Source organism: Falco biarmicus, chromosome 15 (assembly GCF_023638135.1).
Source record: "Falco biarmicus isolate bFalBia1 chromosome 15, bFalBia1.pri, whole genome shotgun sequence".
NCBI lineage: Eukaryota > Metazoa > Chordata > Aves > Falconiformes > Falconidae > Falco > Falco biarmicus.
In genome coordinates, this window is record NC_079302.1 from 5,739,187 (window position 1) to 5,765,590 (window position 26,404).

Here is a 26,404-nt window from a genome sequence, read left to right on the forward strand (position 1 = left end):
CCCAGGAGTGGAACCTCAGTCACCAAGGCAAGCTGCTCCGGTGCCGGCACAATCAGCAGCAGAGTGCTCCGGTGTAGTTTCATGGACTAAGGGAACCTCAGGGGAGCAGAGACCTGCCTGGAGCCCACAGCTCAAGCAACAGCAGCTGACCAGACCTGGGCAGGACCAGGAACAATGGTAGACAAGCCCCCCCTGCCTCCACCCTCCCCTCATAAAAAAACTCCTTAGGGAGCACTAGCAATGAGTATGCAAACATCATTTTTGTATTTGCATCCTCACAAGCAGATCATGCAAACAAGGCCTGGCATGGCAGCTGACATAGAAGGGCGTATAGGAAGGGCACTGAAGCCCTGTCAGCTTGACCAGGGAGCAATGGCATTCACCTGGCAGAAAGCTATGACCTCTCTAAGTTCTGCACCCACCACAACTGATGCAGTTGCCCAAACAGAGCTCTGGTGGGAATGTGCAGCCACCCAGGTGCCAGGCTGCAGGCTGTGCCCTGCTGTTTTGCCACTATCGGATGGCAGCAGTGAGCACACCTGTGCAAGTGCACCCCAGCAGAGGAACTCTATAACATAGTTACTGCGTAACACACCAACAAAGCATGAGATACTAAATGCCACCTTTGCCTCAGTCTTTAATAGTAAGACCAGTTCTCCACCTACCCAGCCCCCTGAACTGGAAAACAGGAATGGGCAACAATGTGACCAGGTGGCCAAGAACGTCAACAGCATCCTGGCTTGTGTCAGAAACAGTGTGGCCAGCAGAATTAGGGAAGCGATTGTCCCCCTGTACTCAGCACTGGTGAGGCCACATCTCAAATACTGTGCTCACCTTTGGGCCCCTCACAAACAGACACTGAGGTGCTGGAGCACGTCCAAAGGAGGGCAACAATGCTGGTGAAGGGTCTGGAGCACAAGTCTTATGAGAAGCAGCTGAGGGAACTGGGAGTATTTAGTCTGGAGAAAAGGAGGCTTATTGCTCTCTACAACTACATGAAAGGAGCTTGTAGCAAGGTGGGTGTTCATCTCTTCTCCCAAGTAAGAAGCAAGGGGACAAGAGGAAATGGCCTCCAGTTGCACCAGAGGAGGTTTAGATTAGATATTAGAAAAAAAATTCTTCAACAAAAGAACTGTCCAACACTGGAACAAGCTTCCCAGGGAAGTGGTTGAGTCACCATCCCTGGAGGTATTTAAAGAAGGTATAGATGTAGCACTTCGGGACATGGTTTATTGGTGGACTTGGTAACGCTAGGTTAACAGTTTATCTTTATAATCTTAAAAAGTCTTTTCCAACCTTAATGATCTTATGATGATAATTTGTTAATACAGAGTAAAAACTCTCCTGATCAAGCTGTAGTAGCTGATACCTGCTGATGGTGATCAGAGGGCTGGAGCACCTTTCCTATGAGGACAGACTGGGACAATAGGGGTTGTTCAGCCTAGAGAAAAGGCAGCTCTAGGGAGACCTATTGTAGGAGCCTTCCAGTACCTAAAGGGCCTACAAGAAAGCTGGAGGGAAACTTTTTACACAGGCATGGAGGTAGCAGGAGTAATGGCTTTAAAGTGAAAGAAGAAATTTAGGTCAGATGCAGGGCTGGCAAGGTGCTGGCCCAGGCTGCCCGGAGCAGCTGTGGGTGCCCCATCCCTGGCAGTGCCCCAGGCCAGGCTGGACGGGGCTGGGGGCAACCTGGGCTGGTGGAAGGTGTCCCTGCCTGTTGCAGAGGAGTTATAAATAGATGTTTAAGGTCCCTTCCAACCCAAACCATTCTATGATTGTGATGATTTGTTGTATTTATTGTTTGAAAGAGCATCATAATCCAGATGACAGCAGCTAAGGTTTGGTTGCAAGGGAATACACTGTACACACAATCAAGTCAAAATCCTGGATTCATTTTTAAGTGCTTACAAGTACTTTATGTATGCATATACGAGGACTTATATCTCACAGATGAGTTAAAACCTGTAAGATTTAGGTCAGTTTGTAGTGAACTTCCAAGCCTTTAGAATAAGATGACATACACAATTATTACTCAATTAATTAAATTAAGATTAGATTAAGCAGTAAGTGTTATCATTTTATTTTTTAGGTAACACTTAAAATGAAATCCTGACATTACTGAGGGCAAGGGAGTTTTACAATCAGCCTGCTGGGAGGCACAATGTCATCCATAATGAATTATAATACAAAATTACTGATATTTAGCATCCTCCAGCATGAGGCTATGATTATAAATTATTTACACTTGAACATCCATACTGCATAATGTTATTAAAATCATCTTATAGGTAAAGTACCTGAATCATCCATTGAAAATATCACTTCACTATAACAGAAATAAGGATTTTTTTTCTAGTTAAATATGCCTAGATGATTAAAAAGTTGTGCCTACGCAGTCACAGATCTAGTTGTTCTGCAACACACATTCAGACTCATGTAGGCACAGATCAAGATGCTGGATGGGTGACTTTTAATCACTGCTGGAAATAAACATCAAAAGAAAACCAATGCCCCAGACAGAAATAAACTTCATTGTGCTCGTGTTCTTAAAGAGTCCTCTTGTGTCCTTACTAGGAAGTGAAAAAGAAAAACAGCCAGTATCACAGTTAACCATTTGCCCTCATCAGGGAGTCTTATCGTAAACACAAAGTGAGAAAAATCTATTCACGTGTCAAATATCAACATTATTTTATCCTTGAAGTGATATTCTGTATAAGAAGTTTAAATAATGACTGGCTAAATGGATTGCTAGAATATTGGTGTCCTAAACAGAATTCATACCCCAGAGGAATCAGGAAGGGAGCATCAAAAGAGAAGGAAAAGATGTTAGTGCCACGTGTACATGTTTTTTTCATGCTCTGCAATATTCAAGGATCTCAATATGCTTCTGTATAAATCCCACCATTGACTCCGGAATGCCCAGAATCTGCTACAAGTAACACTAAAATCAGATTATTTGGCTAACACCTGTTTCTTACAGCGGCAAGGTTTAAAAGGAACAGCTTATAGACATGTCACATGAACATCTACTTGAGTGTAGAACTGAATGCGCACAAACCAGCACATTCTTATTGCTAGGGGTGTCTGAAATGCTCGTCCAGTGTAATATCTATGCAAAAAAAAAAGTTACATTCCCTCAGCAGATGCAACTGATGCTACATCATCTTCTCACCCTCAATGAGCAAACATGTGATGCCCTGGGACATAAGGAGAAAGCCCAAACCACAAAACTTCAGAATGGGCAACTGAGTGGTATTACAGGTCGCAGTAGAAATTGCAGCAGCCCAAAGGCACATTTTCTCTGGTCTATGTGACCATGCAGCCTACACATTTCCTCTGAATCCCAAGTCAGAACAAGACAATAAAAGCAGCAAGTGAACTGCAGAAGGGAAAGACACAGCTGTCACCTCATTTTTACTTTGCTTTCACTTTTGTTTGCAGTGGTGGGTTGTGCTGGGTTGCCCCTCCCTCACCCACCCCCCTTTTATGGCTCAAGGGACAGTAACACAATTTGATATGCATATCACCACAGTCAAATCACTGGATAATTTCCCCTGTAGGAACAGGGATTGAGAAAACCAGTAAGAAAAGTTAGACTTGTTAATAGGATGCACTCCAGTAGCAAAGCACAATGTATTTAAGGGCTATAATTCATTTTAAGATTGCTTCTAAAGTATTTTCTTTCATTTCAGTAGCAAAAAAGTCTTTTTACAAACACACCACTATTCCTGATTTAGATTTTATTCAAACCTGTTCTATTTGCTGAAGTTTTGAACAATATATTGTTTTTCAGCCATTCTTTCTTCTGACCAGACCTATTTCCTAATGCACCTACTCCAAAACTAGTACTTCCAGGAAAATTAACTGACAGCTATGGATAATATCATGTTTTGTTTATATTTCAGGTACTAAACAGCTGCTACTAGATATTGCTACCAGATGTTCTAGAATTATATGCAACATTATGCTCAATTTTAAACTTTTATGAAATTACAACTAATAAAAGATGACAGTGCTGTAGTCAAATGATTTAAAGGCAAAGCCATTACGTTCCTTTTAAGCTTCATATCCTACTACCCCAAATAACTTGTTACATACATCAGTGAACAGATGCAAATGCTTGTACCATTTTGAGGTTTCAGTACTATCCCACATACCAATGGTATATCCAGATGCCTTTTGCTTTAACAGCCTCATGCACATCTGTCCATCTTAACCCAAACACATGACGACCATTCATTTAATGGTTAAACTACCTACAAGATAACACAAGTCTAAGTTTCACACAGTTCACATAAGGATCATCTTTTCCTGCCACGCAAATGAGCTCATACACAGCTAACGTTGTAGGCATGTGGGGGTTGGTCTTTTCTCGAAGTAAGAAGCAACAGGACAAGAGGAAACAGCCTCAAGTTGCACCAGGGGAGGTTTGAATTGGTTATTTGGAAAAATTTCTTCACTAAAAGGGTGGTCAAGCACTGAAACTGGCTGCTCAAGGCGATGGTGGGATCGCTTATTGTGGAGATGACTTGGGGAAAAAAAATAAAATCACATAGATGCAGTGCTTAGGGACATGGTTTAGAGGTGAACTTGCCAGCTCTGGGTTAACAGTTGGACTTTATAACCTTAAAGGTCTTCCCCAGCTTAGATGATATTACGATTGTATGACATTTTACATATTGAAAACACATATAATCTGAACACTGTGATTATTGTGTAATAGAACATACAAAAGTTTGCTAGGTTACACTTTCCAAATAATTTTAAAAGTTGGAACATTTGTTGTGGGTTTTTGGGGGGTTGAGGGTACATGTGTTTTGTGGGGTTTTTTTTGTTTTGGTTGTGGTTTTTTTTGGTTGTTTTTTTTTTTTTTTAAATGAGGTCATATACCCTGATGATAATCAAAATACTGGCTTTATTTTTCACAAGCTCTCCAATTAAAGTCACAGAGCAGCATGCAATAGTCACTGTAGCTAACATACTTTCCCATCTACAATCACAATAAACATAAGTAACATCAAAAAGAAGTGACAGCCAGTAATTACAGAACTGAAAACTGTCGTGGATTCTTATGTCCTAATGAAGCCAGGAACAAATATAGTTAATCTAAATAGCTCCTTTCAATCTTCTAACAGGAAAATACACACATTAACTGGTCCACAGAGTACTTTAAAAGTTTCTATAAATCTGTGTCTAGGCAAGCAAGTAAAATATTCCATATCATTCTACCCTCATATGTGGCAGCAGAAGGTCCTCACCAAGTAAAGCAAATTACAGCAACTTGAAGCTTGTAAGAGCACCCATTAGAGTCAAAGACATTGTGAAAAGGTCCTCAAACTGTGTTCTAAATCAGGAGCAAGTTCATTCAAGTCAGTGAAATTTCCCTGGGATAACATGAGGAAAAAGAAATACAAGTGCAGGGTAGCTCCAGCTTAATTTCAGCAGTTAAACATCTTATACCAGAGACAAATATATATATGTATTACTTCATAAATTTATTCTACCCTAAGTACATCATTTGGAGATAAAACAAGCAAACACCAGAAAGGAAAAGGAGAAACAGTGAGGGAGATGAGCCAGAAAAGATTGTTTGTAACCTTAGATATCAAGCTCTCAGTTAATGTATAATAGTCTAGCTCCACTGAGGTCACAGTAGTCACACAATTTACACAGCTGAGCATCTGGCTCAAATATTTAACTGTTCAAAATGCTAGTGTGCATCCTTGCGTAGCAGAGCTTCTCTGACTAATCACGCTAGAGGTAACCACATCTTAAGTGTGTAGTTCTAAATTGAGTAATATTACCATTAATAACAGTGCCTAATTAAGACATCTATAATGTTTTTAATGAGAAAAATTGAAAGTCCTTCTGGAATTTTTCCAGTCAAATTAATTCTGAGGACTTTAGACGTTATTACAAGGAATGTTACAGGAATGAAAATTAGGTCTAAATTAGGACATGTCACTGTACTTAAAAGCAGGAGAAAAAAGGAAACACATTCCATGTCCTCCTCCACACACAATTCTCTGCTATAACGCCACACCACAAGATAAAGTAAAACGACCATTTTGTAGTCTGCTCCAAGCTGCCATGCAAGAGTTATACCTGATGCATCTCTAATGTCTGTGCATGTTTTTAATCCTTTGTTTTCAGGCTTCTTTTAAAATCCCATCAGTATTCTCTTGCAAACAAGTATTTCCAAATTCTTAAAGTGACAACTCCTATGGCTTGTACAGGCCCATATCCTTTTGGCTATAGTTCACAGGATTTATGCTTGTCCAGAGGAAAAAAAATCCCTTTGTGAGGCTGCATGTTTACATAAGAAGCACTTGTGGTTAAAAAGGATCAGATCCAGCCTGCTAAAACTGTACAGGAAGGAAATAATCCACATGGTCCCATACAATGCCCTTTAGGGTAACAACTGGACATTTGTAGGGGTATCAAACCTGGCAAGTCTTTATTTGTCTTCTAATAGACCAGTCCTTCAAACTACTCCATGCACCTTTCTGGTCCACAGTTGCCATTTCTTTATCACCGCTTTCATTGTAAAAATTTAGCAAGCATAAATTCAGAAGTCTACCATGCAGCTGGATTAGGTTACTTTGAAGATGCAGAGACACTCAATTCTTGCTCTTCAAAACAGCTTATTGAGAACTTGCTTTCATAGCAGAAATACAAGTTTGTGTTCAAAAATACACACAGGTTCAAAACATAACAGCAGGAGTCATGACTATGTTCTGACTGGATTTTGTTTGAATATCTGACTCAATTTAGAGGAACTTTAAATGCAGCCTAAGTTGAGCTCGAATTTTAAAAAAAGTTCAGAAGCTTCAATCTTAAAGTGCGAGTATAAATTAACAGAATAATGAGTTACAAACCAAGTGTTACCTTTGGGATTAAAAAAAAAAAAGCCATTGTAGCACAACAAAAGCTATAGCACTTACATTTGCTTTTGCCTGACCTACATTGTTTATATGATCCTACATATATTCATACATACCTTCACATATGCATACATACAAACATTCACACAACACACATGCATACGCACAGCACTCTCTTGATTGCAGTACCTAATGCCTTCACAGTTCACTTCCCCTATCCATCACAAAATGTTTCTCTCCAGATCATTTAGATTCCAGAAAGCAAATACAAATTCTGCCATTTGTTGTGTCTTAATAAACAAGCACAAACACAAGCGTGTGTTTCAGGCAGGTCAGCTGATGTGGTTTGTCCTTGAGAGCAGAGATTGCACAAAAGACTCTTTTAATGCATTGTACTAACACCGAGGATGTTGTCAGTACTTAGATAATATTTTGAATGGGCTTACAGCAATGATTAGAGTATGAGAATAGCAAGGACATTCAGATGTATATATGTTCCCTAAAAGCTCAGGAAGGTTTACTCTCTTTCAAATCAGAGTTTTATTTACAAAATCCCAGCTTAATTGAATTGTAAGGATTCCTCAGAGAAAGAAAATCTCATTTTTATCATCTGTTAATACCGTAAATATTAAAAGCAGAAAATAAACAAAATGCTTAACTGTTACTGATACTTGACAGATATGCATCTTGGATTTTTAAAGAGACGTTACAGCAATTGCTCTCAAGTATAACGCCAAAATCATCACAAAGTTTAAAAAGAAATCAAGCATTTCTTTTCAAGGTCTTCTAATTCAAATGCTGCCTGTTACCTAAAACACAGAAGCCTAGGAGAAAAGTGCTAGTATTGAACTAATATACACAACTGTCATAAATGCAAATTCATATTTCAATTGTATCATTCATATTGGCCAACATTACTTTGTTTCTTACCAATTGTTTCACATACAGGAGTCTGATGAAATATTATTTTAATAACTAATTCTTAGCTATTAGGTTTAACCTCTAGCCTGAATCATGCTATAAAGAAACAAAAGAAAATTCATTTCAGTAGTCAGCTGCAAACTCTTTGATGTAAGACTTCTAGGTAATATTTTACTGAGGGCACTAGAGATCGTTACATGGTATTTCTGGGCTCCACAGTACACTAGACCTGGAAAGGAGACCATCAACTTGGTCACGTTGAGAAGTCTGTGCAGATACACTTCTCACTGTTTCCCTCCTCAGACCATCTCAGAGTAAGACTGCAGCAATTGAAAAGAGTTACTTACATGGCAGTTTGAGCCATCCGAGAAGAATTTAATGTCTGCACCAATACTTCATTACAAGAATTGTCAACTGAGCTCAGAAGTAGGTAGATGAACATATTATTCCAATGAAGGAGAGAACTGTAGTAATTTGTTCTTTCATGCAGAAGGAGAGAAGCATTCCTAGTAGACCACCTCCACTCTTTTCTTTGATCACAGCTAACTGCAGACAGCACACAAAGGGAATAGGAACCTAATTCTTTCAACAAGTTTAAAGCATGACAGAAACATGGATCCAGCAATTGCCACATGTGCTACTGAGTTGTTTGACATTGCATCTCTAAGAACACCTACAATTTCATTTCATAATTCCCCAAGTGCCTTTGCACATTAATGCCTATCAGGATGACAAAGGAGAATGAACTTGAAACAAAGGACAGCCTGACAACTTCCTAAGTCTGTGCAAGATGGGGCTTATCCGGCAATGGTGATGAGCAGCTGAGACGACCTCTGGTGTCCATCTGTCAGGATTCACATGGATTCTCACGTGAATTATGTTTTCCAGTGCCTGATTATCCTGATTTAGAGGGCAGAGGGGAAGAGCTATAGTAAATACAGGAGGAATAAAAGAATTTATTACAAGAGAAATATTTCCTGCTTTTATTCTCAGGTTTGTAGGCACACAAACTAAATCTCGTTTGTAAGCATTTAATTGACAAGGAAAAAAAAGTCTGAGTACACTTGAAGGAAAAAAAAAAAAAACCACCACAAAAACCCCACGCTCACTCAGATGGGAAAAGGGAAAATATTCTTTAAAAAAACCATTGATCCTAATCTTATTTTATTTCTAGTAAAGCATTGATGTCAATGATGTATTTTGGATTATTGAACAAGAACAAAATGACAACAGTCACCCTTCGGGTGAAATCATTCTGTTAACTGCAATTCCCCAAGCACACTAAAAATACATCTTCATTGTCACAACAAGAGAGCAATGTATCTTTAAGAAAGAATTAAATGCTGGCAGTTAGATGCACTGCAGAAATAGACAGATGGATTTTTTTCATTAAGATACAAACTAGTTACTGTAATTAAATTTTTTTAATTCTAATAAATAGAAAGTATGCAAGTCACTTTCCAAGATTCTCCCCACCCCCAACAAGGCACATTGCTCTGGGTTCTCAGTACGAGGGACAATGTGTACTGATGGGTGAGTTTGGGGGTCCTGAGCTGTGATTACATCCTACTTGTTAAAGACTTCCTATAGGGCTTCACACAAGCTACTTTCCTGCTTTATGTTTTACTTTTTCCTGCTCTTAAGTGAAATTGTCATCCACCTTCTCACAGAAGTCAGGAAAATAAAAATTAGAGATATCGTAGCATACAGAAAGTGAGGTCCCTTCATTACGTAAGGTTATTCATAGCACCCAAGTTATGAAATTCTGCCTTAAAAGATACATCCACCTGGTGTTCTTAACTACTATAAAGAGTTGTAAAAGGTAATTGAGAAGAGGTACTCTGAGTATTGGTCATCTGTCCTTCCCCTGTATTTGCATTGCTCTCCAACTAAGGGCTTGGCTTCATGTAGTTTCCATGCAGCTCTATTCACAACAGGCAAGTGCCCCAACTTTAGCCAAATCAAAGAGAGACAAGCATCCAGCATCCCTTAAAAAACAGCTCATCTCTCTAGGAGGTATGTTTTTAGTTATAGCGTCAAAAGGACACAAAAGCTCATGGCTTAATTTCTTACTCTTCCTACTGAAAATAGTTCTTAGTCAGAAGGTGTTGGCATTTGGGTTTTTTCATTTATCTGTTTCTGCCACTCTAGAGCAAACATATCAAAATCCCTTCCCGATTGTTCTCCAGCAGTCCATAAAAATCTTACAGTAAATCCTGCAGCTGAAGACACACTGCTGGTACCTTGCTAGATGCACTAGACAGCAAAAAGAAATAAATGGCTAGTGTAAGAAAGAATATTAATTTAGTTCCACAGAGCATTTAGAGATTTCTTACTTTTGGTTTCACTTGGTTCATAAAGCAGTTGAAAACTTCTGAAGTTCTCTGCAAAGTGGAGTTGTTGTCCCCTGCTAGAAGACCCAGCTCTAAAGCAGTTGCTTTGGGACATATACTCAGGAACTCCAGAAACCCTGGAGACCTGACTCTGGGACAGTCTGTCAGACATTAACCTACCCCCCCTCAAAGAAAACAGAGTTGTTTCTTTATTTTAGCATACTACACACTAGAGGTTTCTCACTATTAGGTTTTAAAGCTCTTTGCAGATGGGGAAAATCAGGTAGATGGGCATGCTGATAAGATCTTAGATATCTCTGGATAGCAGGAGCTCATCTTTCTAGTCATTGTACACACACAGGACATAGCCATAGGTCCCCAGACTGATGCTGCAGCTCTGGGATCTTGACACTCCTGGTTTCCAAAGTGCTTCCTTTAGGTACTGCAAGTATAATGCAGCATTGAACATGTCAGGGACTGCTCTTGGTGGCAAACAAAAGGTTAATGCTTTCTGAAGTGCAGTTACTCACAAGACCATTCTGACATTTCAGAAGTCAAGAGGAACTATTATTAGCTGTGTCTAATAATATTGCAAGTTCCCACCCATGGAATTTGTGTGCAATCCTCTATTGAATTGGCAGCCTTTGGCAGTATCACTGCCACATGATTTGAACCAGGCAGGTCTCAAAAAGCACTGCCATAGCACTGTGTAGCCAGCTCAAAAATATCTTCACTGCCCTAGGGAGATGAGTGATCCCTTCGGAATTAGTTGTTAGTGATTCATTAGTTTACAGTTCCATAAGCTTTAAAGTAGACAAAATGTATCACAACACAGCATGTAGTGCCACAGAAACGAAGGAAATCTGTTTACAGTGCTTCAACAGACACTTGAAATCAAGATGCTCAAGAAGGATGCGGCTGTTCAGAGAGAAGCAAAGCTCCAAGTGCTGTGAGCACAGTTATCCCCACTAGGGCCAACAGCCATTCCCTGTTGCCAGGGACAGGTCTGAACCCCAGGCACACTAGCCAAGCACAGAAAGGCAAGCCACAGCTCTAGGAAGGGTGCCCACACAGAAATAGGGCAAGGGACAGGGGAAGAAACAGCCCTCTTCTGCTGGGTCTGTTTGTGCATGTGCTTCGGTGCCAAGTACAGAGATCAGAAGTTACTTGTCGTTCAGATACATTCACTGCCTACATCCCCCTCAGCCACAGCTGCCTGGAAACCCTGTCAGTAAGATTGATGCTATATTTGGTAATAGGACAAGGTTGACACCAAACTCTGTATCCGAGCCAAAGGTCAGTTTTATGCATGTGGCTCTGGTGGGAACAGGCACTGCTTTACAGTTCAGATTCTTAATGAAGCAGGACAGTCTGGAGACAGAAGTAAAAAAAAAAAAAAAAAAAAAAAAAAAAAAAAAAGATCATCAAAGTTGACAGAGTTTGCTGGGCAAAGGGAAGGCCAAAGCTCAAAACTCTCCTCAACCTAAAGGACATTCAAAGCCACAGCTATTTCTTAAGCAAGCTCCCTGCCCTACTTTCCTCCGGCCAAAGCTAGGCTGTTGCACAAATAAAATGCCTTGGGCTAGAAGGAGACTACACAAAAAGGAGCATAACTTTGAAGGGACTAGTTAAAACTTTGTCTGGGAAAGACAGCAAGCTTGATACACTAGTGATGCTTATCCAGGGACTAATTAAGTATTTTACAGTAAAGAGTTACTAAATCATATAGAATACAAAGGAATCCCTTCCTTGAAGGATGCTCTTTACCTATGAAACTGCAGTCACACTTTGTCTTCCTCTCTTTTTAGGCTTCAGGAGTACTACACACCTTCCAGTCCAGCAACTCTGCTTCAGCAAGAAGCCTTGCTAATAGCACTGAACCAGAGATTATTTTTTTTTTTTTTTTACAGGTGCCAAGGTAGTCATCAGATCAAATAGTTCACCAATTCACAACATACGTACGGAAGAAGGCAATATTAAAAGACACATTGATTGTTATTTAAGCAGATTTCTCAGGATTTTCTATTAATGAAATTCATGTAACCACAGGAGGCGACTACACAGTGAATCAGGAAATAAGAAAGTAGGATGAGAAGGGAAAAAACATTTCTCCCTCTTGCACCAGACTTGACCAGCACAACAGGCAGCAGGGTAGTGGAAATAAATCAAGAAGGTACTATTGTTTACAGTTAAGCTGCTTCAGAACCAAAAGAACATCCAGATTCCAGTGCACCAACTGCAAAGTAGTTTTAGAAATACCAAAAATAGTTGTAGCAATACCAGATCAGAGCCCTGCCCCAGGTGCCACATAGCCTTCCCTCCCTTGCCCAAAGAGGCTTAAAAGAAAAGTTTGCCCGATCACTTCGTTCAAACCCTACCCCTAGAGCTTGGCACAGCTTTCTGTACACCACGTACACCTCTAGCTTGTAGGCTGGGACATGTACTGCATGTACTTCTCTGCTTTTCAAACAAAGGAATGTGCTCACAAGTCAGCAACAGTTTTATGAGGAAAAGCAAGGAGGATCTTCAGTTCCCATCATATTTGGATCCATATTCAGAACTACACATACTCCCCAGAAGTAGTTGTGATGTGGGGAGTGGCAGCGTAACAGGGCTGGCATGCCCCTGACTCAGCCAGGCTGCAATTTAAGAAGCCCAGCCCTTCTAGGAAGGGCTAACTCAGGGCAAGAGCAAGCCCCGCAGCAAGCCCACTGCAGCACCAACTGAACAGGGGTATTTACACCATAGAGCACCCAAGGAATTACAAGGTTTTTAAAGTTTCTCACAGCAGTATTAAGAGGCGGCTGCATCCGAGCTGACTAAGGCTGTAGTTAGCTGGGGATTTCGGCAGAAACATTCACCAGGTACCTAGGCCTTACTTCTGTATTGGTGCTACTTTTTTATTTAAAAATGAAAAAAACCTACTGATTTAAAGTGACAGCTGCAGCAATACTTCACACTTGAAAAACTCCTGACCATCAGGCAAGTGAACCAAGACCAGCATGCCAATTATACAAGCACAGCTTATCAAACAGTAAAGATTTTGGGATGCAGCAGACCTGAACTACAGGCCAACATATGAACTTGAAAAAAATAATCTAAATTTACTTGCACCTTTACTCCAGCATCAGGCCAATGCACAGATGCTGTCCTGAGAAAAGCAGATATAAAACAGTGGATCTCAGGCCCAGAAGCCTCTGTGCTACCCAGGCTCCCAAAGCAGAAACAAGAATGCTAGTTTGCTGGCAGTCATTACACATGTGCAAGGAAAAACTGCAAAGTAACTATTTCCCTATTTTTGTTTTCTTCTCAAGGTTTTGAAAGGTCAAACGTATTTGCACTCCACTGTGTTCTCTTTATCAGCGCTTAAACTCAGGCACTGCCAGCTGAATCACAAGTGGTGCAAACACCCCAGAAAAACAGTGTCAGAAGGAGATCCATTGTACAAAATGGTACACTCCATTGTCAGGGGAGGGTTGTTTCTACTTTAGACATGGAAGGACCTACAGAAGACTAACAGCTAGTTTGCAAATGTGTCTGAAGTTCTTTTCCCTTTAATATCTGCTTTTCAGCTGGCCTCTAAGGGATGTCAGTGAATACGAGAAAGGGGATACATCTATGAAACCATTTATTAACAAAAGTGGTAGGGAAAGGGTTATCATAATATATGACAAAGCTTTGGAGCATCTATGTCTCATAACAGCTGCCCCACAATACTCATTTCAGCAAGACATTGCCCAGCTTTTCCTAGTATCTAGCTTGATTCTTATGTATTGCTAGAAAGCCAGAATTCTCCTCTCCTCCCAGGTTGTCTGGGATTTCATTTTCCTTTCCATTTTCTCTGGGATATACTCACTTCCACCAGTAGGCAGCTAAAAAGTATGCTTGTGTTACACTGAGGACATGTGGGAAACCACCTTTTGATATGCATAAAACAGTTTCAGACAGTTAAAGTAGTGACAAGCCAACAGTTCCAAAATAAATTGCAACGTGCTCTCCTGCAATGAAGCTGGTTTGGCCTCACACCCTATATCCAGTCAGTTCTCTCCTTTTTTATTCCCTCCCCAGACAACTAGTGACTTAAAACCTAGGCGATACCTTCCTCTATTTCAGCTGTTCAGTAACAAGTTTCCTCAAAGCATCAGTAGAATGGATTTAATGATCACAAACACAGCAATATCAAAGCAGCAGACAGGGATAAATATTGCCCATGAAGACGTAAAGTAATGATAACAAATAAGTCCCACCAAGACATATAATGTAGAAGAGAAGAGTTCTGTGGCTGGACAGCTAATGAATGCTGGAAACAGATACAGTTTTACAAAGGATTAACTTTCCTGCCTCTCTTAAACCAACATGCTGACACACAGAAATGTGCGTAGAACAGATTAAAGTACTGCTGTTTCCAGATGCCAACTTCAGATCCAGATAGGAACAAGAACTCTGGATATGGGTGTCAGCCTAAACTATCAGTTAAGGCTGCATGTAAATGAAGATATGGAAATCAAGCGGGATCAGACTAGATGCTGCACTCCATTCCTATATACACCTGTTAACTCTATTGCAAATACAAAAGGCTGCTTTCTAAATCCTAAAAGCTGCAAGATGTTACAGGTTTGAATACAGGGGGGGGGGGTTCCCCTTCCATTTTTGCATGGTTAGGTTTGATCTTCTTTCTTGTATTCCTCAGTAAGCCAAAGAAACAGACAAGAAATTCAGCAGCTATGTTGGCATATTTATTATCAAACAACTATCCCAGTACTTTAGACTCTAAGAGATCACCAATTTAAAACCATTAACGGGGTAGCTAAATTAAATTATCTTTTCCATGCGCACAGATAGAACTAGACTGCTGTGAGGGACTGAGGCAGAAAGGAGTAGGGCAATATGAATATACCAAGAAATGCACGAGATCCAGGCCAGACCTAAGAATGCAACAAATTGTAACTAATTCAGCTAATACAGTAAGCGACTATTAAACACTGCACTAACTCCAGGCAATCTGCAGATTCCCAGTGAAAATAAGGAGTCACTTTCCTTTAGCATTTGACATAGGTCCTGGTTAAGTGTGTCTGGTTTTCCTCATGCTGCAAGAAAAATCCCCATCACCTTGTCATCTATCACAAAAGAAAAACCTCTATAAGCACCAATAACAGGGATGGAGTTTCCAAAAGGGCCTGTTGAAGACCATCTAAAGTAAGTTAATATTAGCAAAAAGCATTCATCCTTTCTCCCAACACTAGAAGTTCTGGAAGAAAGTTTGAGTAGAAAAACTAGGAGCACTCAGACTATTCAAATTTTTTTGAACAGATGAAGTGGAACAGACAAAAAGTAATTTGAAGAAGGAAATTACAGGAATGCTGATGCCTCCAGTCAGCCTGGAGGTAAGGCAAGGAGAACCACTCATGCTGTGCGTGATTGCTTTTGCTTCCTTTATATCCCAGCTAAACTCCACAGACTGAGCATGCAGAAATCAGTCAGGAACAAGTTGGAAAAATTATTTTGTTCAGGTTCAACACGAGTTTATAGCAGTCAAGCAAGTCTGTTTCTATTTTAGCCAAACTCCTTCGGCTACCCATAATCAACATTTAACTCCCATGCACAGCAAGAAACAGGTTCTGTGCTTGTGTGCCTGACTCATGAGGGAACAAAAGCTTTGAAAATTGCATTCCTGGTAGGCAACTGTAAGAAGATTGAATCCTCATTTCAGGAGGACATAACCGTACAGGAAGAGGCAGCTGTTCCGCAGAGTCAGAGGTTAGCTTTCAATAATCCATACAAGCCCACAGAGCCACGTGTTTCAGGCTTGTAACAAATGTTCCATCCACATGTAATAGTCCCCTCAAGGAATTCAAACATTTACATGCGTCTCACTAAGAATGGCACTTTAGGACAGCACCAGCACACCTCTGGAAGGTAGGCATAGGAGGGGAACAGCGATGACCATGCAGCTCACCCTCCATGAGGAGCCCAAGCATTCGGTAGCTCTGCCTCCTCCCATCTGAGGAAAGGCAGGAATATGGGAACCTTTATCTGAAAACAGGCAGTAGGAGGAAATATTCTTCCATTGAGACTATGTCTCACGTTGCAGTGGAATCCAGCACCTCCCCCCTACCCAAGTAATGGAAGCATAGTTTGTTGCTTATTATCTGCCTCCGTCTTCTATCCCAAATTGTTTTGGTCTCAGATGTTGTGAGTATATATAGCACCGCCAGCCTCATCCTCCTCTGCTCCCACTGATCACTTTACCAGCAGCCATCAGACAAACACCCGTTATAAGCAAGTACGCTCCATCTTCCTTATGCCTAGAAGAACTCTGTGCAGTTACCAGCTAAACATTTTCTCTTCTTAGTTTCTGTTATATGCAAAATACTAGCTGTATAGAGATAGGCAGTTCTTTGGCAAATCATAACTAATTATATTCTTGAAAGTTGAAAAGCATTATTAAAATAGTACTACATACACCAATTTCTGATTGGCCTAAAGACTATATTTATTCTGGGCTCCCTCCAATCAGAATTAATCTTTCTATAGTACGATGAACTGTCACTACTGAATCAACACCAGCAGCAAAAGTGACAGCAGCCTACATCATTACTCAACTAAGATAACAGAATGAAAGTCATTGAAACAGGCAGATGTTGGAGGCTGTCTCCCATTTCAGAATAATGTTCCTGTCGTAACTCAGCACTTATTTTAGGGTAGCAAGGATAAATTCATTACCATTTGCAGGGTGCTCAGATATAATAGTGATAGAAGCCACGTAAGCCTCCCAATACGTACATAGTAGAAATGCACATGGCATTGATACTAACCATCCTTCACCTAGATAATGCAAAGCAGGGCAACGCAATCAATCCCTGTCTGCTGGAGACCTGCTCCCACATTACTGTGAGCAACAGTTTTGCTGTTGCAAACTCAGAAAACTAAGTTTGAGAGATGTGCGAAACCAGAAGTCATTTCCACAAGATACAGAAGTTTCAGCATTTATTCCCAGCATCCTTACCTTATTTCCTGGTAACATGTTGTATCCAAAATCATCATCTGAAGAGTTGATTTTTTGTCAGACTGCAATAATCAATACCCTCACTACACAGAGCACCACATTTCTGCATTGATAACCAAACTGCATAGATGCAACAACTGGGGAGAATTATTGAGGGCATTTAAAACTGGAGATTGCATTCTTTACAATTTTTAAATGAGATTTTTTTTAATTGAAAGTATCAGAAGGAAAAAAAATTCCAAAAATAGAAGCAAAATTCCTGAACAGTAGTTTAAGTGGGTGCAAAAAGGTGTACATCCCATTACTGTTAGGCTTTAATGACCACCCTTATCCCACTGAACATTATCTCCTGCAACGAAATTACCACATATTAAGGAAAGGTGATCAAATAGGGGCCTAAATACTTCAGTGTTCAGGTCAGAGTTGTGTATAAGTAAACTGATGGATTATCAATATTCATAAATCAAGACTTACAGAGCTCAGAGTCCAGATAGCTCAATCAAGTCATGGATTATGAACACAAAAGACATTTTGGAAGAGAATAAAACCACTTAGCTTGCTACCTGAAGATTGTATCATAGGTGTCAAACTAATACAAGTGCCCAGAAATCAAAACCAATTTTTATGAATTGTGCTATTTTAATTTCATTCTCATTTATCTTTACCTGTAGATATTCATTTTGCATTTCACCTGAATAAGGATAGTAGATAATACCCATGACTTTCTGGCACTTGCAAGACCAGTTATCTTTTCTTGGGAGAAGGTCAAACTGAACACCTTTTAATTTAGCTAGTTAGATAACTGTACTGAACAGCTCAAACCTGCAGCCGAGATATCCATTCCTGCTACATAGCCCAGTTGGACTTGCTCAGCTTCCTCTGATAGAGCTCTGAAACAACAGGTTTAAAAGGGAAGGAAATTCCCATCCAATTCTAATGGCTAATTCCATCTCCTTTCATTTAGAAAGCAAAGTACCAGATGCTCTGGGTTTCCTGCTTTGTCAACTATAGCACAGCGTTATGCTCAGCTCTCACATTTTGATATAGCTGTTTGTTGTCTGATAAAACATGATTCCTCAGGGCAAAGAGAGGGCTGTCTGCAGAGAAACTTATAAAGTACACTTTATTCGGCAACAGGGGAACTCAAAGCCAGAAGTTTGTCTATGGGAAAATGCAAGATCTGGGAACACTGTTCCCAGTTTTTAACTCTGTTCCCAAGCAGTTACCAAGAGTTGGCTCAAAGTTAAAACATAACAGACACTTCAAATACCATCTTACATCAAGATAACTATAATAGGCTGGAGAAGGGGCAACTTCACATGATTTCTCCCCGCCTCCATCCTTGTATGTCTATACAAGCTATGGACCAGCCTCCCAAATAGCACATGCTGGGATAGCTCCCTACCTAGTGGATCCAGGTAGAATTTCTCCTTTTATCCAGTGACTGACTCCATGGAAAGCTGACAGCTTTTCTTTTACTCTTATGGGTTCAAAGTCCCTTATATTTGACTCCAAGACTCTTCTTTAGAGACAGTTTGCACAGAGATCCTTCTTGCAGTTTCAAGTTATGCCAAGACAATGAAAAGAAATAGATTAAGTGTCTATAAAGTAGAAGATCCAATTATCAGCATGGTATGTTGTAACATGTTTTTTGTTCCATAGCAATTCAAACAAAACTCAATATGCTAACAGTTTTGTGGACTGATTTGAAGCAGTATGAGACATTATTCTTCCTCTTTCTACCTGTGCACAGATGTATTGCTGTCCATGTGGCAGACACCCATTTAACGTATAGAATCAGTACTCCCACAGCTGTGTTTCCAGTCAAGCTTGCCAACTTTGTCCTGGGGCAAGTGAGGAGCACTCACACTTAACATAACTTAGGGGAGAAAAAGGGGCCAGTAGGCTTCAGCACACAAGTAGTGATAGCTATGAAAAGCTTACAGGTATAGGTATTTGCAAGTGAACATCTCTTATCCTAAATTCAAGCTGTACGTATACATATTTCTCTGCATACAGCCATATTAACAATACTTGACAGCTTAATGGCCTAGAACCCATGGTATTCAGCATTTTGAGTCCTTGTTACACTACTACCACAAGGTCCATCTGTCACAATTGCTCATTTGCCAAGAACTTCTTCAAACTTTCAGAAATCCACTTTCTGTCTGTACTCCTATTAACATAGCCATCATACACACAAGAATTATTTGCTCTTCATTACATACCAGACTGCAAAATTCTTGGGAATTAAATATTAGCTTTCAGAAATATATACATTGACATTAGTAATAAGGAATTAAACATCAGTTGTTCACAGCAGGAGAAAGAGTTTAGACCGAAATAGATAGCTATTATTAGGTTTGGATTTTATTTTTTTTTTCAAATGGTAATTTGGGGAATAGAACCTTCAACAAATGGAGCCTGAAAAACCTTAAGCAATAAAAACTTGATCATTTCTAAAAGCTGCATATGGGTGCCCAATTTTGAGTCATGTCAAAAGCTTGAAGGCAGATGTTCAGCTTCCTAAAACCAAGGCCCATAAAGATACCAAATTAGACACCCAGACATGGACATTCATAGATATGAGAAGTTATTTAAACACCTTAATCAACTTTTCCAAGTGGTTGGAGATACCGATAACTGCCATGTGCTGAAAAGATTCACCCCACTTTTAATAGCTCGTATTTATTTTAGTCTGTTAAAGCTGTTTTAACCAGCTCCATCAAACCAAATCTTCAATTCCTTCTTTTTTCTTTAGCCAAGAATGTTAATGGTGTAAAACAGCAGAATATTGGATAACTTAGTAGTGCAAAGAGTTCCCTTCATACAAAACAGTAAGGCTGTCAGATTCTTCCATTTGACAGGGAATACAGTCTGCATCAGAACCCAAAGTAAAAGCAGAGGGCAAATTTCCAATACCTTTGAATAATGAAACAGTGGTTAATAAATCAAGTCTTGTTTTTCACTCCTGTTTGGCATTTAATACCCTACTGATTTGTATATACTAACATTGTGCTAGCTGCAGGACACATGAAGTGACAGAAAAATAGTCTCCCATATGGGCTGGTCCCATCCATCTGGTGATTAGGGTAGGGCACAATGCAACCATATGGACATGATCAAGAACCCACTAGTATCATCCAGAGTTAACTGGGAAGAGCTATAGCCCACTTAGCAAACTAAGGATGATAAATCCCTCTCATTCTGTTTCTCCTCCCGGTGGACACGGTATATTTGTCTTTTTTCCTGCACAGATGAAGCTTTGCTGGTTAGAATACTAGTGATACATAAAAAAAGTGAATTTAGTATGTGTACCTGACAAAGATGGAATGAAGAAATTATATCCACAAAACAAAAAAACCACTAACCTCACGTTCCTGCCTCGAGTCCCAGATGAAGCCCCCCTTCCTCCCAAAAGGTTTACACTGGCATAGGAACTCTGAAATGTGAGGCCAAAATCCTGACACACAGCACATTGGTACAACCCAGCAGCTGAAGATGTGACTCTAGTAGTGAGTGCAGAAAGAGTCTAACACTAACAGCTTTGTTTCTGGCTTGCCCTTAAGGATTAATAGGATGGGAAAAGCCTACCGATCTAACAGCGAACAGGAAGGAAGAAGGCAAAAGGCAGAACTTCACATTTTCTTGAAGGGGCACCACTGTTACTATCTGCAAAGTTCTAATAATTCCTGTTGCACTGGCCTATCGAGATACCTTTTTGAAATACTTGTTGCCTAGCTGACAAGTCACTAAGGATCAAGTCAATAACCCCAACGGATCATGGCACAAAAATATTACATGTGCTAAAATAACCTTTTTCAATCTTTGATCATCAGAAACAGAAACCAGGTCCCAACATACTACCCAAGCTACATTTTAAATTGAAAGACAGACTTTCTTAAGTGGTACACAACAATGTGTTTAGTTGTAATGCCATAACCCCAGAAGCATTTTCACAAGCAGTTTTCTCTCTTCCATTGAGACAAATCCCCCTTATTTAGCAGTAAGGGGGGTGGTCTGGTTCTGTTAAGAATAACTTTAAAAGGTTGAAGCTGTTGCCTAAAATCATACTAATTACCAGGGGCCAATCTTCCCTCCAAAGCGATACTTTGACAAATAGCACAGCATGACTGCTGGAATGGCTCTGTGTTTGGAGAGACACCATCTTTTAAGTGAGGTACGCAAGTGGAAGATCTTTTTGACTGCATAACCAAAAATGATAGCCTGTAACTGTCAGGAGTGTCAGTCAGCTCACAATATGCCTATCGGTACAAATAATTGTACATAATAATTAGCAATTGAGTTTCTCTACCATTTTTAAAGTATTTTTTACAACTCAGATATAGCACAAGAGATACAGAACTTTTCCTCTAGAACTCTCAAATAATAAGCAATCTTAAACAAAATAAGACCTATAGCAACATGATACAACAGGTAAATGCTTATTCAGAATTTGAGCATCATCTTTAGCATTATAACTGACTGTGTGAACAAGATTTTTCTTTTTTCATGAAGCTGATAAATTTCTTTTGCTTTTAATACATGGGTGCTGACTTTCAAGCTGTGCATGGAGCCCTCTTCTGGAGAAATTTGAAAAAAAATAAAAGCTTAAGAATGCAGCAGAATGGGCTATGCATAAGAGTTTGAGGACTAAATTAATCTGGTCACTGTAATGCTAAGCTTGTAAAAGCTATACATTTCTCCAATTGACTTAGTTGCAACCCAGTGGAACAGGACAGTTATTGTTAAAGCTATCAGAAAATACTTTTTTCTTTATCTTGTAAGCTTTACTTTATGTTGATTCATCTGCCTGCATGAAATTCATAACATATAAACACAAGCCTGTGAACAACTTTTGTTTTAACACAAATATTTGTATATATGCCTTCAAAAATAACCTTCGGAAAAAACATAAAAAAATTCTGATAAATATAAAAATTTATGTATTTACTGCTTACTATACACTGTATAGTGAACTGTACAAGCTACCGAAGTACACCTAGTTTTTATTGTCAGCCTCAGATCAATAAAGCTGTATATTATAGCTATATTTTGTAGTTTTAGAGGTGATCCTGAATTAAAGTATTACTTGAAACACATTCCTCAGCTACTCCAACTAATGTTGATTTCCTTTTGGTGAAAACAGGACAAATAGTAGCAGCATAGGCAAAGCCATTGCAAAAAAGTTTCATTTATTTCCCACCTCTTCACTGCAATTTTTACAAACTTACTTAATGGGATGCTTTGTTGAAATGAACAAGTGATTCCCCATCCTCATCACGCCTCAAAGGGCAAGTTTGTTTCTTTTATATATATTTAACAAATGCAGTTGAATTACATGCAGACCAAGAACACAGAAAAACAAATTTACTAATTTTAGAAAAGATCTTTTAATAACAAAAAAGCCTTTTTCAGTTCATGTTCTTATGAACATAATTCCCTCAAACTTTTTCTACACTGTAAACCACTGTCATTACTTTGAAATGAAGTTATTCCTATCTTCTACTTCCACAGAAAGTATTGCATTACTAGATTGCTATTGCTTAGAGACCATTTTATCAAGATTGAGCTTTGCTGGTTCCACTAGCACTGTATTATACGAAGCATTATAGCTACTGCTAAGGGAAGAAAAAAAGAAGAAAGACGACATAAAAAACCCCCACAAGATGTGTTACAACCACTACACAGCCAGATGGCTGCATGTTTAATATGTTGTTTCTCACATTCTTCTGTTTACTTTTCCTGTCACATGAAAGTTGTGCATGTGTTGTGTCAAAGAGAAAAGCCAAACAGCATTTCAGCTATTCCCTTTTCTTTCCCTAGCATGTTATCATCTTGAGTTCATGCTTTAATCTGCCAATACTCAAGCCCCTATACCTGAAGACAGAATTATGTACACTTCCTTGTTATGGCCTAATTCATTACCTTAGACATGATCTATAAAGTAAACTTGGAGATGTGTTAAATCATCAGGTGGAAACATTGTCAGATAAAGCTACATAGGCTATTAAAGAGGGTGGGGTGCAGTTTAAGCACATAAATACAAAGCAACCTTAAAGCACCACAAGCTCAGTCCTGCAGTATACTAGAACTCCTCTCAGCTCAGCAACGCGAGAAACACTGAAGTATTACTGAAAGTTACCAATGAAGTGCAGCTGTTTTCAGAATCAGGTGTTCTGCAACTTGACAGATTTTACATAGATACTGTTGTTTTAAGAAAATGCCAGCTATGTGGTTTAACAGGCCTCAGAAGTCCATCCTCCTCCATCACACACCTACTGCTTTTCCTACAAGGGACCACTAAAGAAGATCCAAACTCAAGCTGATTAACTCAGTAGTGTACTAGAGAAAATGGCCAACAAAAGGGCTGAAAACACCAATAAAGCCAAGGAAACCACAGTCTAGATGGCAGGTCAAGCCCAAGGTAAGGGAAGACCAGCTCAGTATATCCAAAAGTTACCTTTATGCTGTCTTTGCCCTCTCCCCCCAGCCTCCCTGCTCCCTGAGCATTGCCTCCCTGGGAAGCTTTGCCAGCCCAGCTGCTTGCCCAGGCTGGATATCATCCCACTTAGACAACTTCTCCTCCCCAGAAGCCCTTCAGGTAATCCTAGCCCACCTGAGAGCCCTTCAGCCCTCCCCAGGAACAGCAGCTTGCCCACTCGTTTCAGGCAGTCTCAGGGGAGCTGCCCACTGACCAGCCCTCCTACTGAGTCCCCAGAGCCCCAGCCTGAGCTGTTAGGGAGGCCCTGCAAGAAACTCCGCACGTATCACCAGCACACACTGCTCTGCCTCCTCAAACTCATCGTTCACCAATGCATTCAAGCATCATACCTACAGCCCAAAGCAGCTGCTTTCATTTGTTACACCCCCTGCAGCAGGATAGTTATCCTGAACCCACCCAACTGCCTATGTGCTTGCTCAAACGAGTTCCCCGGCACCGAGACTCCCACTATCCCATAACTTCAGCCACCCACATTCACACTTTTACTCCTTATCAGGTTAAGCCAGGACCCAAATATCCTAGCCTTGGTCACAGCATACATGCATCTAGTTCACCCTGCTGCTTCCTACTTACACACTCTTGGTGTGTCTCCTCTCAGCAATAAAGCTCTCCCAGCAGCAATCCCTCACCATTTTTCAAAATAGGATGGTAAGGAGAAAAAGCAGACTAAATGCTTGCTCGAGATCACAGTTATACAAACACAAGTGCACAAACTCACCGTCCCAAGCACTAGTTTGACACTCTAAAACCTACCACAACCCCATAAGGGTTAACAAAACCACTTGATCACAAGTCAAAAAGAAATTAACTTTTTTCTCTACTCGGTGGCACCGGCATCCTGTGCACTGTCATTAAATGCAAGAGTTTACAGAGCTAAGACAAAGGAAGGAAGGAGGCATTTAAACTGGACAATAACAAAGGATTTTCAAACCTTTCCAGAGCTTCCAAAAAGTGAGCCCTGTAACAGCAGCAAGATGAAAAAAGAGCAAGCAGAAGGTATTGAGAAGTCAAAGCCCAGCGAGTCCCCTTGCTCTGACAGACAGCAGCAGCAGGGCTTTAGCAGCTCCGTGTTTTTAAGGCTGGGTGTTTTTTCCTCAGCTTTCTGGCAGAGGGGGATCTATTACATTTAATAAGAGAAAGGCTACATAGCAAGTCACTAACAGAGTATTATACATCTATCAAGAGAGTATGGGGAAGGGAACCTTTTGCAAGGTCTGTTTTTATTTTTCCTCCATATTCCCCCCCCCCCCTTTTTTTTTTACCAAAAAAAAAGAGCAATAAATAATGTGAGCTGCCTATAACCGGCTATAAGCCTGCTCCCCAGCAAAAGGCACAGAGGAAAGAGGCAAATCAAAGTTGCAGCATTTGATACGACAGAAAATATTGCTGCTGCAGCTGCAACCGAGACACTTGAAAGATTCCCTCTACCACCCTTCCTGAAGGAAAAAAAATGCCATATATCACACAGCAAATTTGTTGTAATTGTAAATCAAAGAACTAGGAGATTCCACATTCCTAGCAACTGGCTTATAGCAGAGATCTTGCATCTTTCAACAGTAATTCAAGCAACATAATTACTCAAAAATCAGACCTGAATCACAAATACTTTCAAATCCAAATGCACAAGAGAATGAAGATGAAAGAAAGCAAGGAAAACACACACATTTCTTACCTGGGACAGCAGGAAGGACAGAGTAAGTTGAGTTTTGTGCTGCATTTTGCCAGACTAGAAGGTACCAGAGGCTTTTTCATTCATGCACTCGGCTGCACTGAGCATATTTTCACTGTGAAACAGCCTTTGAGAAGAGACTCTGCCTTGAGAGCCAGCCAACTTCCCAAATAGATCAGCAGCATCATCACTAAAGCATTGGATAGACTCTGATGACCAGAACCAATGGCTTTACAAGGATGATTTCTTCACAAAGCATCCCCATTTTGCATCACACATATTGGGCAAGCACCTCTCACAAACACAGCACCTTTAGAAAGGGTTTTGCTTTGGTGTATTTGTGTTTAGTTTCAGTCTAACGAATTATGCCTTACAGATCTCAATAGTATTTTCTCTTTTAGAGAATGGAATTGCACAGAGAGAAATAAAAACAACTCTAAGCACCGCTGCAAAGAGATTGTCTTTATTAAAATGTTAATAAGGTATGCTTTGTTTTCAATAAATCAAAAAAATGACCACTGCAGTTTTAGTTACTTCCAAGCCTTAGAAGAAGAACACAGTGAAATTTCTCAGTGCAGCAGAAATACAGATTATATTTTGTGTTTTCCCCTCAATCTCACAAATCACAACGAAGACAGATCCATTCCAGCCTGCAGAAAAAAATCCATCATAAGGCAATAGATTTTATTAACTGCTCAGGTAATGGCAGAACTGGCTTTTGATTCAATGAACTTGAATCTAGGGCAAAGTTTCAAAGGTGCATGCCCTTCAATTACAAAAAACTTTCCCTGCTTGAAAGAGAAGACCTAATATCTCAGGAACCTGCTTTCTCTGGATTGATTGTGTTGTAACCCAGCAAGTAAAACCAGGCAGATGGACCAAAGATTACGAATGAATCTTCTGTCTGCATTTCCAGCTCCACCTCTCTTGCCACTTCCAATTACCACAGCAGTCCAGTCCTTTTTTGACTTGTCTTCTTGCAGTCACCAGAGTTACATAGCAGCACCCTTCCCCCATTTTCAGTAGGGTCAAAGGCCGCCTCAGCTCTGACAACTGATGATTTTCCCTTACTTGCTCATCCAGCAG

At 40.1% G+C, this 26,404-nt stretch overlaps 1 protein-coding gene across 2 annotated transcripts in view; it reads right to left on the reverse strand.

Annotated features, from left to right (window-relative positions):
* Nucleotides 1-25,474, reverse strand: part of CDH13 (cadherin 13) — a 509,494-nt gene extending 484,020 nt beyond the window's left edge. For both annotated transcript variants that reach the window (XM_056360499.1, XM_056360498.1), the window contains exon 1: nt 25,322-25,474. In XM_056360499.1, coding sequence (XP_056216474.1) covers nt 25,322-25,366 — 45 coding nt within the window. In that variant the 5' untranslated portion in view covers nt 25,367-25,474. The remainder of the gene's footprint in view (nt 1-25,321) is intronic.
* Between the last annotated feature and the right edge of the window lie 930 nt (nt 25,475-26,404).